This window comes from Procambarus clarkii, chromosome 30 (assembly GCF_040958095.1).
Source record: "Procambarus clarkii isolate CNS0578487 chromosome 30, FALCON_Pclarkii_2.0, whole genome shotgun sequence".
NCBI classification, from domain to species: Eukaryota; Metazoa; Arthropoda; class Malacostraca; order Decapoda; family Cambaridae; genus Procambarus; species Procambarus clarkii.
In genome coordinates, this window is record NC_091179.1 from 11,309,096 (window position 1) to 11,326,721 (window position 17,626).

Below are 17,626 nucleotides of genomic sequence, written 5' to 3' on the forward strand. Positions count from 1 at the left end.
TCAAGAGTCAAGCTTTAAGTTGAGCTCGCCAAGGATAGTCCAACTTTCCTCGTAACTCTCGTGTTGATATATTGCTTCACACCGGCCAAGGAGAGTTTCTTATTACCTGTCTGTTAAAGATTACTTTCTTCACCTCCTCGTCTGAAACACCTCAACCTGGTGAAATTTTTACTGAAATCATAAAATACAAAATACAAGTACAACATATTTAGACAAAACCACTACAAAATAAAACCCTGAAAATGCAATAGACGTCATACCTTTAAATATACGAAAAATAATTGTAATAACTGGTTTACATGGAGAAGCTGTCACACAATATTTTTAATTTACATGAAATTTGTATTGTTTTAAATGAATAAAAATTTCAAGTGGCAGCTTGAAGGCTAAGAGAGGGAGACAGCTATGCCTCCAGACAATATTCATTTACATTTATTAAGCATTATATTTTACGTTGGTATGTTGAGTTAAAAATGGCTCCACACTTCAGTATGTAAATCAATTATATTGTAAAAGCTTATAGTGGAAGGCATTTAAGGACAGGACAACGCCAAACGAATGGTGCTCAATCAGACATTATCGCTCACCCATCCAGGTCAAAATAGTTGGGCTAGGGAAGATAAGACATGTACGACAATTAGCCATGGAAGGCATTTATCTTCCAAAGACTCGTTCCTGAGCCTCTGTGGTATTTGTGATGGCCCAAAATACAAGGGGGAAGCCTCAAGCCTCCCTAAATGATATAAGGAGCCTGGTAGACTCGTAATAGAACCCTCTGATGTTAACTAATAGGTGTAGATGGTGTGAGGTAATTAAATTTTTTAATGAATTAGGATTAATAATATTTCTTTAAGGACGGACATTTTACAAAGAGTATTTGAGGATCGAGAAATGTTCTATGTTTCAACACTCTCAATAAATAAATAAATAAATAAATAAATAAATAAATAAATAAATAAATAAATAAATAAATAAATTAATCACTCCTGAATAGAAAAAGAAACACATAAACATTCGAAAAATAAACATAAGTCATACAGCAGAATTAAAAAAAAAAAAAGTAGACAAAAATTTGTTAAGGTGGAAAAACTTATTTGAATTTGATATGAAAGAAACCAACTGTTATTTGTTCTTTTGAAAGCAGTTGGCGAGGCTTTCTTAAATGAGCCCCGTGTGGTTAATGAGTCCACTGCCTCTCAGGCGACCTTTGTGAGGGAGGAATTAGAGACGGGATAAAGTCTCTCAGGGTAATTGGGTAATTATGTAAATGAAAGAGACTACTATTGTAAATTGGGGACGTCGCCTCTTAAACTTTTTGTAAAAGGTCAGCATATATATATATATATATATATATATATATATATATATATATATATATATATATATATATATATATATATATATATATATATATATATAATGAGACACTATCCCAGACCCAGTACCTCTGTACCCAGTACCTCTGTACCTAGTACGCCCTGTACCTCTTGACAAGGTTCCTGCCCCAACTCAATCTTCCCTATTTGCTAAGGTTTTTGAACCCTCCGGCAACAGGCTCTTAACTAGGTCACCGAAAATCATTAACCTTCCCACTATTTTAAGACGTTAATATTATTGGCACCAGTGGGGGTCTTCAGGACGCATGGGAACCATCACTCCAATACCTGCAGGAGCCACTACACTACTGTAGGAGCCACTACACTACTGTAGGAGCCACTACACTACTGTAGGAGCCACTACACTACTGCAGGAGCCACTACACTACTGTAGGAGCCACTACACTACTATAGGAGCCACTACACTACTGTAGGAGCCACTACACTACTGTAGGAGCCACTACACAATACTGCAGGCGCCCCTACACTACTGCAAGGAGCCACTACACTACTGCAGGAGCCACTACACTACTGCAGGAGCCACTACACTACTGTAGGAGCCACTACACTACTGTAGGAGCCACTACACTACTTCAGGAGCCACTGTACCAGTACATATACTTACAGGACTGTAAGCATCCCACTGTTACAGCGCACGTCACTTTAGTACAGAGAAAACAAAGATGACCCTTAACGGCTACTTTCATTTCAATATTGTCTTGATATGTATTAATATGTGTATGTACTACATACTACAGCCTATGTAGCAGATAAGCCTTCACTAAACACTAAGAGCCTTTCACTGGCTATGTAGCAGATATATTCACTGACACCTGCGAGGCTTTCACTGGCAAAGTAGTGCACCACTATAGCGAACTGCCTCGTTACTCCATACTAACTGCTGGATCCGTTGGCAGGTGCTCAAGTATTGTATAGCGATGGTGGTCCCATTATGACAAGTATTCTCGCTGGCCATATCGACAGAACGCGAGGTCCAGAGGTCCTTCTCGCTAGCCATACCGACAGAACGCAAGGTCCAGAGGTCCTTCTCGTAGGCCATACCGACAGAACGCAAGGTTCAGAGGTCCTTCTCGCTGCCCATATCGACAGAACGCAAGGTTCAGAGGTCCTTCTCGCTAGCCATATCGACAGAACGCAAGGTTCAGAGGTCCTTCTCGTAGGCCATACCAACAGAACGCAAGGTTCAGAGGTCCTTCTCGCTGCCCATACCGACAGAACGCAGTCCAGAAATGAATCACTTACAACGCATCACACCAACGCATCTGTCATCTGCGCACATCGGGGCCGGATGCTGGCGGATATCTCGACATCAAACAAATGACGCTTACATCCTGGTCCACCGCCTCACGTCACGACGTCACACCACACGACGTAAACGGTGTGACGTCGACACTACGTCACACGTCGACGACACTACGTCACACGACGACGACATTACGTGACGCCGACTTGGCCGGAACCTGCCGGGGAAGGAACTGAGGGGTCCAAAGACAAAGAATGACTATACACACGGAATTGTCGTGGAGAACATACCCAATGCTAACAACAACAGTGCTCTGAAACACCAAGATGCTATTCGGTTTGAATTGATAAAGGTTGTCGCTGTCTACTGTAATCAACTTTCAAATGAAATCTACATTTACAGTCCTCGTCTGTAATATTTTGGTGAAGTCTGAATTGGGTTGTGTTCATCACACTACTAAATGAACATTTTGTATTAAGAAAGGAGTCGCAAATACAGTAAATGGTGTATTTTCCCAATTCATAACTACAGGAACTGCTGTATTATTGCAGGAGTCAGTGCTACAGCAACTGTATTATTGCAAGAGTCACTGTTACAGCAGCTGTATTATTGCAGGAGTCACTGCTACAGGAGCTGTATTATTGCAGGAGTCACTGTTACAGCAACTGTATTGTTGCAGGAGTCACTGCTACAGCAACTGTATTATTGCAAGAGTCACTGTTACAGCAGCTGTATTATTGCAGGAGTCACTGTTACAGCAACTGTATTGTTGCAGGAGTCACTGCTACAGCAACTGTATTGTTGCAGGAGTCACTGCTACAACAACTGTATTGTTGCAGGAGTCACTGCTACAGCAACTGTATTATTGCAAGAGTCACTGTTACAATACCTGTATTATTGCAGGAATCTTTACTAGAGTACACTCACTAAAGGCGTGAAACAGTCCCTATAGTTCACCACTAGCCACGCCACTAGCCACGCCACTAGCCACTCCACTAGCCACGCCACTAGCCACTCCACTAGCCACGCCACTAGCCACTCCACTAGCCACGCCACTAGCCACTCCACTAGCCACGCCACTAGCCACTCCACTAGCCACGCCACTAGCCACGCCACTAGCCACGCCACTAGCCACTCCACTAGCCACTCCACTAGCCACTCCACTAGCCACTCTAGCCACGTCACTAGCCACGCCACTAGCCACGCCACTAGCCACGCCTCTAGCCACGCCACTAGCCACGCCACTAGCCACGCCACTAGCCACGCCTCTAGCCACGCCACTAGCCACGCCACTAGCCACGCCACTAGCCACGCCACTAGCCACTCCACTAGCCACGCCACTAGCCACTCCACTAGCCACGCCTCTAGCCACGCCACTAGCCACGCCACTAGCCACTCCACTAGCCACTCCACTAGCCACTCCACTAGCCACTCCACTAGCCACGCCACTAGCCACTCCACTAGCCACGCCTCTAGCCACGCCACTAGCCACTCCACTAGCCACTCCACTAGCCACTCCACTAGCCACGCCACTAGCCACGCAACTAGCCACGCCACTAGCCACGCCACTAGCCACTCCACTAGCCACGCCACTAGCCACTCCACTAGCCACGCCACTAGCCACTCCACTAGCCACGCCACTAGCCACTCCACTAGCCACGCCACTAGCCACTCCACTAGCCACGCCACTAGCCACTCCACTAGCCACTCCACTAGCCACGCCACTAGCCACTCCACTAGCCACTCCACTAGCCACTCTAGCCACGTCACTAGCCACGCCACTAGCCACGCCACTAGCCACGCCTCTAGCCACGCCACTAGCCACGCCACTAGCCACGCCACTAGCCACGCCACTAGCCACTCCACTAGCCACGCCACTAGCCACTCCACTAGCCACGCCTCTAACCACGCCACTAGCCACGCCACTAGCCACTCCACTAGCCACGCCACTAGCCACTCCACTAGCCACGCCACTAGCCACTCCACTAGCCACGCCACTAGCCACTCCACTAGCCACGCCTCTAGCCACGCCACTAGCCACTCCACTAGCCACTCCACTAGCCACTCCACTAGCCACGCCACTAGCCACGCAACTAGCCACGCCACTAGCCACTCCACTAGCCACGCCACTAGCCACTCCACTAGCCACGCCACTAGCCACGCCACTAGCCACTCCACTAGCCACTCCACTAGCCACTCCACTAGCCACTCCACTAGCCACTCCACTAGCCACTCCACTAGCCACGCCTCTAGCCACGCCACTAGCCACGCCACTAGCCACGCCACTAGCCACGCCTCTAGCCACGCCTCTAGCCACGCCACTAGCCACGCCACTAGCCACTCCACTAGCCACTCCACTAGCCACTCCACTAGCCACTCCACTAGCCACGCCACTAGCCACTCCACTAGCCACGCCTCTAGCCACGCCACTAGCCACTCCACTAGCCACTCCACTAGCCACTCCACTAGCCACGCCTCTAGCCACGCCACTAGCCACTCCACTAGCCACTCCACTAGCCACTCCACTAGCCACTCCACTAGCCACTCCACGAGCCACTCCACTAGCCACGCCTCTAGCCACGCCACTAGCCACGCCACTAGCCACGCCACTAGCCACTCCACTAGCCACTCCACTAGCCACTCCACTAGCCACTCCACTAGCCACTCCACTAGCCACGCCTCTAGCCACTCCACTAGCCACGCCACTAGCCACTCCACTAGCCACGCCACTAGCCACTCCACTAGCCACGCCTCTAGCCACGCCACTAGCCACTCCACTAGCCACTCCACTAGCCACTCCACTAGCCACGCCTCTAGCCACGCCACTAGCCACGCCACTAGCCACTCCACTAGCCACACCACTAGCCACTCCACTAGCCACTCCACTAGCCACGCCTCTAGCCACTCCACTAGCCACTCCACTAGCCACTCCACTAGCCACTCCACTAGCCACTCCACTAGCCACGCCACTAGCCACGCAACTAGCCACGCCACTAGCCACGCCACTAGCCACTCCACTAGCCACGCCACTAGCCACGCAACTAGCCACGCCACTAGCCACTCCACTAGCCACGCCACTAGCCACGCCACTAGCCACTCCACTAGCCACTCCACTAGCCACGCCACTAGCCACTCCACTAGCCACTCCACTAGCCACTCCACTAGCCACTCCACTAGCCACTCCACTAGCCACGCCACTAGCCACGCCACTAGCCACGCCACTAGCCACTCCACTAGCCACGCCACTAGCCACTCCACTAGCCACTCCACTAGCCACTCCACTAGCCACTCCACTAGCCACTCCACTAGCCACTCCACTAGCTACTCCACTACAAGAGGTCCCAACTACAAGAGCCCCCACTACAAGAGGTCCAAATACAAGAAGTCCCAAGAGAGAGAATGAGAGAGCTCCTTCTCTCTCTCTCTCTCTCCATTTCCTTGCATTAAGCACCACTGAAACAGCCTGCGAGAGTCCGTCCCCCAAGAGACCTAATAACAAACTCACCTGCCTGGCTCTACTCCAGCAGTTGTCCGCCATCTTGGCCGTAGACCATCCTCATAGAGGATTTGAGAGCGTTTAGGCGCCTCCCTAAAGGGATCAAGCACCGCGTAGCAGGATATCTGCATCTGCTTGAAGGTATTCAGTTCCCAGATGAGAGATCTGCTGCTCCTCTCTTGAACTTTCTTGTTTTTTTTTGTCTATTAGCTGGTTATTTATATTTTAAATAGAATATCTATTGAATTTAAACGGGATGTATTTGATTTAGTGAGGCCTGGTCGAGGACCGGGCCGCGGGGATGCTAAGCCCCGGAAACACCTCAAGGTAACCTCAAGGTAGACATAAGGTGTATACTTGCTTCTCATCAGCCTCGCTCCTTCAGTATTGTCTGTATGCTTGTATATTCGCTCTCATTATTTTGGTATATATATATACATAAAACATGATGTATGTACATCCCATCCTCGTGTTTAGCTAGTACTTCTCACGACGAGGAGGTCCATAGTACGTATATTGACGTAAGAGGCAGTTGGAAAGTAGAAATCGGTAGTAACTTAAATTTGGACAAACCGGAAAAGTTTTTGTAGTGATGTTGCAAACAAAACTTAACCTAATCTCCCTATCTTGAGGTTATCTTGAGATGATTTCGGGGCTTTTAGCGTCCCCGCGGCCCGGTCCTCGACCAGGCCTCCACCCCCAGGAAGCAGCCCGTGACAGCTGACTAACACCCAGGTACCTATTTTACTGCTAGGTAACAGGGGCATAGGGTGAAAGAAACTCTGCCCATTGTTTCTCGCCGGCACCTGGGATCGAACCCAGGACCACAGGATCACAAGTCCAGCCTAGGCCTAATGCATGCTATCTGAGGCCTAATATAGTACATATATGTGCTATACTAGGAATATTTAAGATTGTTTTTTTAATGTTTCTTTTTCGGACTATATAAAGTGAATAGTACCAAACTCTACTATCTAATTGTCTATTACAACTATGTAACGGTTGCTCTTGCAAGTGCAGAGGCTGGCAGGGGCCTGACAGCTGAGCGGACAGCGCTTCGGATTCGTAGTCCTGAAGTTCTAGGTTCGATCCCCAGGAGGAGAGGCGTGAAACAAAAAGGACTAGGCCTGGTTGAGGACCGGGCCAAGGGGACGCTAAGCCCCGAAATCATCTCAAAATAACCTTTCAAGAAGATATATGTACTTATGTACATATATCTTATGTACTTATGTACATATATTGTACGATGATTCACATAGTAAAAAAACACTAAAATGACTATTTAAACAGGAAGACGAGTTGATATATAATAACTAAATACATAATATTTGCAGACCTATGAGATTATAAGCTTTTTATAATATAAGCTTTTAATACGTGCCTAAATACAGGTTTCCGGTCCCCCGACAAAGGGAATTATATGATTTTTTTGAGTCAAAAACAAGGAATTCTTCATAACAATGGACACAGCTTATATAGCAATTGTACTGAATTATGCTGGACCGATGTGAATCCCTCACCTTATGAAATAAAGATAATAATTAGAAATATCACTAGAAATGAGGAGATATGATCTAGCTGTATAAAATACCGAGGAATATAGACTAAACGGAAACAGATAGATTGTTACAAAACAGAATATGGAACTATTAATGGGAATTGGAGACCCCAAATTAGCCACATAAATCAACATAAACTACATATTCAGTATGTAAGTATAGTGAACATTTGAAATGAGCAGAATGTTGAAGTGTTGAATCAAGTTTAGTTCACAATTCAAGTCACATATTACATTAGTTATATTTGATGAAAGTTACGAAAGTTATGAGTTATGAAAGAGTGTGAGAAAAGTTGTCTAAAATATAATTGAGAAAAAGCGATCTTAGTCTCAGGAGAGGTTAACCCCCCCCCCCCACCCACACACACACCTACGACTGGACAGCGGTCGGGGTCGTAGTCCTAAGGGCCCGGGTTCGAAATCCAGCCGAGACAGAAACAAATGAGCTGAGTTTATTTTATCCTGGTGCCCCTGTTCACCTAGCAGCAGTAAATAGGTACCTGGGAGTTAGACGGCTGCTACGGACTGCTTCCTGGGGTGTGTATGTGTGTATTTGTTATAGAGAGAAATATGTGTAGTTCATATGACAGAAGAGAACAGATCAGGAGTCAGTACATTAGACAACCGACGGTTAGAAAGCCTGGGTCCAGGAGCTAACAGCTCGACCCTGCAAGAACAAATAGTAAATACACACAATGACCCTTCACCCTCACTGACGTTCACACGAACACACGCAAATACACTCTTACATGCATACATACACACAAACATTTTCACACACACATACATATAAATATCATTTAATTTGTAAAGCATTGTCCATCAAAAACTATCAAAGTGCTGAGCAGCCAACTGGAGAGTCGAGTTCAATACTACATGTTTATAATATATATATATATATATATATATATATATATATATATATATATATATATATATATATATATAAAACTGAAAACTCACACCCCAGAAGTGACTCGAACCCATACTCCCAGATGCCACGCAACTGGTATGTACAAGACGCCTTAATCCACTTGACCATCACGACCGGACAAAATGAGGTGATAGCCGAGGCTATTTGAACCACCCCACCGCCGGCACTCGGATAGTAATCTTGGGCATAGCATTTTACCAAATCACCTCATTCTTTGGGGCACACGTGAGGAACACAAATGCGAACAAGCCTGAATGGTCCCCAGGACAATATGCAACTGAAAACTCACACCCCAGAAGTGACTCGAACCCATACTCCCAGATGCCACGCAACTGGTATGTACAAGACGCCTTAATCCACTTGACCATCACGACCGGACAAAATGAGGTGATAGCCGAGGCTATTTGAACCACCCCACCGCCGGCACTCGGATAGTAATCTTGGGCATAGCATTTTACCAAATCACCTCATTCTTTGGGGCACACGTGAGGAACACAAATGCGAACAAGCCTGAATGGTCCCCAGGACAATATGCAACTGAAAACTCACACCCCAGAAGTGACTCGAACCCATACTCCCAGATGCCACGCAACTGGTATGTACAAGACGCCTTAATCCACTTGACCATCACGACCGGACAAAATGAGGTGATAGCCGAGGCTATTTGAACCACCCCACCGCCGGCACTCGGATAGTAATCTTGGGCATAGCATTTTACCAAATCACCTCATTCTTTGGGGCACACGTGAGGAACACAAATGCGAACAAGCCTGAATGGTCCCCAGGACAATATGCAACTGAAAACTCACACCCCAGAAGTGACTCGAACCCATACTCCCAGATGCCACGCAACTGGTATGTACAAGACGCCTTAATCCACTTGACCATCACGACCGGACAAAATGAGGTGATAGCCGAGGCTATTTGAACCACCCCACCGCCGGCACTCGGATAGTAATCTTGGGCATAGCATTTTACCAAATCACCTCATTCTTTGGGGCACACGTGAGGAACACAAATGCGAACAAGCCTGAATGGTCCCCAGGACAATATGCAACTGAAAACTCACACCCCAGAAGTGACTCGAACCCATACTCCCAGATGCCACGCAACTGGTATGTACAAGACGCCTTAATCCACTTGACCATCACGACCGGACAAAATGAGGTGATAGCCGAGGCTATTTGAACCACCCCACCGCCGGCACTCGGATAGTAATCTTGGGCATAGCATTTTACCAAATCACCTCATTCTTTGGGGCACACGTGAGGAACACAAATGCGAACAAGCCTGAATGGTCCCCAGGACAATATGCAACTGAAAACTCACACCCCAGAAGTGACTCGAACCCATACTCCCAGATGCCACGCAACTGGTATGTACAAGACGCCTTAATCCACTTGACCATCACGACCGGACAAAATGAGGTGATAGCCGAGGCTATTTGAACCACCCCACCGCCGGCACTCGAATAGTAATCTTGGGCATAGCATTTTACCAAATCACCTCATTCTTTGGGGCACACGTGAGGAACACAAATGCGAACAAGCCTGAATGGACCCCAGGTCCTGGGGACCATTCAGGCTTGTTCGCATTTGTGTTCCTCACGTGTGCCCCAAAGAATGAGGTGATTTGGTAAAATGCTATGCCCAAGATTACTATCCGAGTGCCGGCGGTGGGGTGGTTCAAATAGCCTCGGCTATCACCTCATTTTGTCCGGTCGTGATGGTCAAGTGGATTAAGGCGTCTTGTACATACCAGTTGCGTGGCATCTGGGAGTATGGGTTCGAGTCACTTCTGGGGTGTGAGTTTTCAGTTGCATATTGTCCTGGGGACCATTCAGGCTTGTTCGCATTTGTGTTCCTCACGTGTGCCCCAAAGAATGAGGTGATTTGGTAAAATGCTATGCCCAAGATTACTATCCGAGTGCCGGCGGTGGGGTGGTTCAAATAGCCTCGGCTATCACCTCATTTTGTCCGGTCGTGATGGTCAAGTGGATTAAGGCGTCTTGTACATACCAGTTGCGTGGCATCTGGGAGTATGGGTTCGAGTCACTTCTGGGGTGTGAGTTTTCAGTTGCATATTGTCCTGGGGACCATTCAGGCTTGTTCGCATTTGTGTTCCTCACGTGTGCCCCAAAGAATGAGGTGATTTGGTAAAATGCTATGCCCAAGATTACTATCCGAGTGCCGGCGGTGGGGTGGTTCAAATAGCCTCGGCTATCACCTCATTTTGTCCGGTCGTGATGGTCAAGTGGATTAAGGCGTCTTGTACATACCAGTTGCGTGGCATCTGGGAGTATGGGTTCGAGTCACTTCTGGGGTGTGAGTTTTCAGTTGCATATTGTCCTGGGGACCATTCAGGCTTGTTCGCATTTGTGTTCCTCACGTGTGCCCCAAAGAATGAGGTGATTTGGTAAAATGCTATGCCCAAGATTACTATCCGAGTGCCGGCGGTGGGGTGGTTCAAATAGCCTCGGCTATCACCTCATTTTGTCCGGTCGTGATGGTCAAGTGGATTAAGGCGTCTTGTACATACCAGTTGCGTGGCATCTGGGAGTATGGGTTCGAGTCACTTCTGGGGTGTGAGTTTTCAGTTGCATATTGTCCTGGGGACCATTCAGGCTTGTTCGCATTTGTGTTCCTCACGTGTGCCCCAAAGAATGAGGTGATTTGGTAAAATGCTATGCCCAAGATTACTATCCGAGTGCCGGCGGTGGGGTGGTTCAAATAGCCTCGGCTATCACCTCATTTTGTCCGGTCGTGATGGTCAAGTGGATTAAGGCGTCTTGTACATACCAGTTGCGTGGCATCTGGGAGTATGGGTTCGAGTCACTTCTGGGGTGTGAGTTTTCAGTTGCATATTGTCCTGGGGACCATTCAGGCTTGTTCGCATTTGTGTTCCTCACGTGTGCCCCAAAGAATGAGGTGATTTGGTAAAATGCTATGCCCAAGATTACTATCCGAGTGCCGGCGGTGGGGTGGTTCAAATAGCCTCGGCTATCACCTCATTTTGTCCGGTCGTGATGGTCAAGTGGATTAAGGCGTCTTGTACATACCAGTTGCGTGGCATCTGGGAGTATGGGTTCGAGTCACTTCTGGGGTGTGAGTTTTCAGTTGCATATTGTCCTGGGGACCATTCAGGCTTGTTCGCATTTGTGTTCCTCACGTGTGCCCCAAAGAATGAGGTGATTTGGTAAAATGCTATGCCCAAGATTACTATCCGAGTGCCGGCGGTGGGGTGGTTCAAATAGCCTCGGCTATCACCTCATTTTGTCCGGTCGTGATGGTCAAGTGGATTAAGGCGTCTTGTACATACCAGTTGCGTGGCATCTGGGAGTATGGGTTCGAGTCACTTCTGGGGTGTGAGTTTTCAGTTGCATATTGTCCTGGGGACCATTCAGGCTTGTTCGCATATATATATATATATATATATATATATATATATATATATATATATATATATATATATATATATATATATATATATATATATATATATATATATATATGTCGTACCTAGTAGCCAGAACGCACTTCTCAGCCTACTATGCAAGGCCCGATTTGCCTAATAAGCCAAGTTTTCCTGAATTAATATATTTTCTCTAATTTTTTTCTTATGAAATGATAAAGCTACCCATTTCATTATGTATGAGGTCAATTTTTTTTTATTGGAGTTAAAATTAACGTAGATATATGACCGAACCTAACCAACCCTACCTAACCTAACCTAACCTATATTTATAGGTAAGGTTAGGTTAGGTAGCCAAAAAAAGCTAGGTTAGGTTAGGTTAGGTAGGTTAGGTAGACGAAAAAACATTAATTCATGAAAACTTGGCTTATTAGGCAAATCGGGCCTTGAATAGTAGGCTGAGAAGTGCGTTCTGGCTATTAGGTACGACATATATATATATATGGCCTTCTCTGCCAAAGGACAGGAGGATGGCATGCAAGACACAGCGAGGTTAATGACATTATTAAGAGAAGCCTTACCCCAGCCAATTGTCCAGCAGAGCGAGAACCCCGTTACCTAATGCCTCGCAACTCTGATGATTCTGTCGGTCGCCCAGGCGGGATCACGGTGAACCCCTGGAAGAATGGTAGATAGTTGGTGTGGGACTACACTTGCGTTTCAACTTTGGCCAACATCTATGTTGACTTCAGTGCTGCACAAGCAGGAGGAGCTGCCACTCACCGGGAAGCAGCCAAGTCTCGTAAATACAGAGATCTTGATCACCACTACAATTTTGTCCCCATTGCCTCAGAGACACAAGTGCTGCAAGTTTTTTTTTTTTAAGGAACTGGGTTCTAAGCTAATTGAAACAACTAGAGACCCTAGAGCTGCCAGTTTCCTCTTTAAACGCCTTAGTGTGGCGATCCAGAGAGGAAATGCTCACTGCATAAATGGTTTCTGCCCGCCATCTGAGGAGCTGGAGGAACTCTATCACCTGTCATTAACCTATGAATGTGTATAGTGGAAAATAACTCATATTTTATCAGAAAAACCCTGATCATTAATTCTTAAGCAAGAATATATAAATTTCGATAAATATATATGATTATATGAACCAGAAACAATAATACTGTCAAGAGAGATAAAAAAAAAAAAGTTTCACGCAACGGGACTAAAAATACTATAGTTTAGTTTTTAATATATAAGTGAAATTGGTAGCTATATATATATCCTCAAAGGAAAGTGGTTGATTTTTTCCTCTCGACTGGATTGTTTTTGTTATTTTTATATAAATGATATATGCATTTCATTTGCATATTCATTCATTCAGCCCTCAGATATACATTTTTCACTGGTCCTGAAAACGTTAGAGTTACATTAATATAATACTTTGTATAACACTTCATGGCCCATCATTGAAGGTCCATGATAAACAATGAAACTAAATACAAAAACAAAAATAGAGAATAAAAATATAAAGGAATATCTGACGAGAGATATTGTGTAAAATCCTGGTTTGTGCCTCGGAGAGGCTACGGGATCCAGTAAGTTCAGTAAAACTTCGGTTTCAACCCTTTTACCCTGTCGTAGCTCAGTCGATTAAGGCAGTGTCTGGGATGCTCCCGGACGCAGGTTCGAATCCTCGTCACGGCCCTTGTGGATTTGTTCATCTGACGAGAGAATAAATACGGTCTGCAAGAATGATAAGGACAGCGAGGAAGTCAAATAATAATTACCAGGATGATGAAGCCACATGTGAGAGATAACAGCTCAAGATGATTCCAAACGTGTTTGTTCCCTCACAGTTGACAACAGGAGTGCAAGCTTCTCCTGTTCCTCTTTCTGGGAAAAATCCCAGCAAACGACGTTGTTGCATTCCTAAATAAATTTAACGTTTATCTAACGTTAATTTATAAACGTTAGATAAACGTTATAAACGTCAACATTGATCTTACGTTGATTTAACATTGACTCTACATAGATCCAACATTGACCCTAAGTTGAGCCTAAATTGATCTAATGTTGACCCTAAATTGATCTTTCGTTGATCTAAGGATAACCCAATACTGATCCTCGTTAATTTAACGTCCATCCTCGTTTTAACTTTTATCCAATGTTGGTCCAAATTAATCTTGATCCTACATTGAACCTATGTTGATTTTATGTTGAGTTTACATTGCTCCCACGTGTGCTGGGTAAACTGGACTGACTGTTGCATTCTGACAGTCAACAAGTCACAGGGAAGGGGGGAGGAGGGGGAGGAGGGGGTGCAAGCTTAGTCTGCGAAAACAGGTGGCCCTCATATATTGCAATTTTCAAATACCTATATCAAATGCTCCCAATATTCAATATCGCATCATTCATTTCCTACACAATGCCATCTATGGAATGCTTCAACATTGCGTTATCTTTAGAATGGCTACCCCCCGTGCAAGGTTTCAACATTACATGACCTATGCAACGTTCAGCTGTTATTTCCACACACTCAAGGATGACGCGCTAGGGGAATTTTTATTCCGAAAATAGAATGAGCTGTACTGTTGCACTCCCACACTGATAAAACACAAAATCATCCCAGGATGAACCGGATCGACTATGCCCACGTCCTGAGAGTTCCTAAACTGACATAAAACGGAAACGTGAGGACATGATTACCACATACAAAATACTGACAGGGTTAAAGATGATTAATGTATATTTTCTCCGTCCTGCTAAAACTAGAGAATATATGTACAAAATCAATCATCCCAAAATCAAAATCAATCGAAAGAATATTAGAAAACATTTAATACAAAACGATAATATTTTGGAAATGAAAAAACCTTCAAGATCATTTAAACTACCGCTAATTTGAACTACAAAAAAGAGGTTATAATAATTAAGCAAAGCCTCACACTAATTACCTTAATGAGCCACTGAGACACAAAGAGGAAGGAATCATTGTTAAGGTTGTGAGGAGGTGGAAGTCGACTCAACACTCACAACCTCAAGATGTTGTGACAGGGGGGTCCTAGAGGCCTGGGGGGGGGGGGGAACCTAGCCCCCAGTGGACCCAGCGTGGAGAGGAGGCGGGGCCCACCAGCTGGTGCCCAACACTCGCAAGTACAGCTAGGTGAGTACTACACTGCCAGCAACAACTACCACTGACAATCAACAACCACAACAACAAGCACTATATAGCCCAAACCACCACAGAAAGAACCACTACCACCATCATAACTACATCAATAACCACCATAATAACCACCACGGCAGCAATTCAGCCTCCACAATAACAGCCACCAACAGAACAACCACAACAACATCAACCACCACAACCACCACCACAACCACTACAACCATCACCACCACCACCACAACCACAACCACCACCACCACCACAACCACCACCACCACCACCACCACCACCACCACCAAACACCCCCACAACCACCACCACCACCACCACAACCACCACCAAACACCCCCACAACCACCACCACCACCACCACCACCACCAAACACCCATGCCACCAGCGCAAGTCCCAGCACAACACACACACAGGAGAACCCACCCAACCATAACTTGCCTCCCCTAGAAGCAACTGATGGGTGAGTCTTAAACGATGGTTCCAAGAGGCTGGTTCCCGCCTCAACCACTCGCCTCCTCCAAGACTGACAACCCCAAACAATAAGCCCAACGGAATAGACCTTTAAGATCACAGTCACTTGCCACCCCCCATGATCTAAGAGACTATTGGAGGCAGCATTTGCCTTCCGAATATTCTGCATGAATGGAAAACGGAATGCTTTTGTGAGGGGTAAAAAGGGGGGGGAAGGGCTGACGGGCAGGATTGGATATTTGTCGGAAAAAATCGACATCATTTACAAACTTTCAATACAACATTTCGTTAATAATGCTGCTGTTTTGTACTTAGAGACTAACTCTAAAAAATAGTGTTTTAATTATTCATAGAAGACGAGGCTCCAGTGGAATTCTCCTCGAAAGAAAATGGGAGAATCATTGCCATGTAGCCATTAAATTCACCAGGTAATATTATTGGAAATTCTACTTAAAACATCAGTTCCTGGGGATAGATTCACGAAGCAGTTACGCAAGCACTTACGAACGTGTACATCTTTCCTCGATCTGTGACGGCTTTGGTTACATTTATTTAACAGTTTACAAGCATGAAAACTTCTCAATCAACTGTTGTTATTGTTATAAACAGCCTCCTGGTGCTTCGGAGTTCATTAACTGTTTAATAATTGTAAACAAAGCCGCCAAAGATTGAGAAAAGATGTACAGGTTCGTAAGTGCTTGCGTATTAACTGCTTCGTGAATCTGGCCCCTGGACTGTAGTCATCATCAAAACATTTCCCCTGAATGAACTTAATTATCAGTATTAAAACAGATTAAATATAAACCCTGTTTTATAGACAATATAAAACTCCATCTTGTGTACGAAAAGATTTTTCTTGGAATAAAAATCATACAATCTATCTTAAACATCATACAGTCGAACAAATTCGTTATCACTATTCGATACACTCCGCTATCGAAACAAATTAACGTTAGAAATAAATTACTATATAAATTGAATATACATTATAAATTAGAATTAATATAAATTTGCTAAATAAATAATTCTCACAAGTCAGTATTCGCCGCAATATTGGAGCGAGCCTTTATAGGACTTAATGGGGCAAGAGGAAGGCTCTTAGTTATAGTGGGTATTGGGTATTGTTCATGCTTAAAGAAGGCGGGAATTAATGATCTTGTGGGAGGGAAGGTGGTGGGAGGGAAGGTGGGGGGAGGGAAGGTGGGGGGAGGGAAGGTGGGGGGAGGGAAGGTGGGGGGAGGGAAGGTGGGGGGAGGGAAGTTGGGTGGAGGGAAGGTGGGGGGAGGGAAGGTGGGGGGAGGGAAGGTGGGGGGAGGGAAGGTGGGGGGAGGGAAGGTGGGGGGAGGGAAGGTGGGGGGAGGGAAGGTGGGGGGAGGGAAGGTGGGGGGAGGGAAGGTGGGGGGAGGGAAGGTGGTGGGAAGGGAGAGGGGCAAGGGAGAGTGTGTGGAGGGAAATCTTTCTCACTTCATTTTGGCTCTTTTGTGTCTCAAGCTTCCCTCCTTTCCCTTCTGTTGTGTTGCTATTTATTGCAAACGTTTCCTCTTTTCCACGCTGTCAATACCCCCGAAGTGCTATCATCTCTCTCTCTCTCTCTCTCTCTCTCTCTCTCTCTCTCTCTCTCTCTCTCTCTCTCTCTCTCTCTCTCTCTCTCGCTTCTCTCTCTCTCTCTTCTCTCTTCCATTGATCAAGATTATCTCTAGCTCCTTCAGTCATTCATTGTCCTTTGTCATTCAAGGAAGTTGCAAACGTCCTTAATGACCGTGTTAAGATTCCCTGTCTGCTTAATGTTGAGGAATAGGTGCTTTAGGATGGGGTGTTGCACACTTTAGGATTGGTCTCACGTACGTGGTATGTGTGTCTTCGTTTGATACTGCCCCCTGTGTGTTGTTTTTGTGGTCCGTGTCCCCTGTTTATATACCAGTGTATATTCATTCAAATATGTA

At 45.7% G+C, this 17,626-nt stretch overlaps 1 protein-coding gene across 1 annotated transcript; it reads right to left on the reverse strand.

The window, feature by feature from the left end:
* Positions 1 to 3,586: 3,586 nt before the first annotated feature.
* Positions 3,587 to 6,267, reverse strand: LOC123765587 (fibroin heavy chain-like). Its single transcript, XM_045754265.1, has 2 exons — positions 6,146 to 6,267; positions 3,587 to 5,969 (listed from the first exon to the last, which is right to left on the reverse strand). Exons 1-2 carry the CDS (start codon positions 6,265 to 6,267, stop codon positions 3,587 to 3,589), a joined length of 2,505 nt encoding a protein of 834 aa, XP_045610221.1.
* Between the last annotated feature and the right edge of the window lie 11,359 nt (positions 6,268 to 17,626).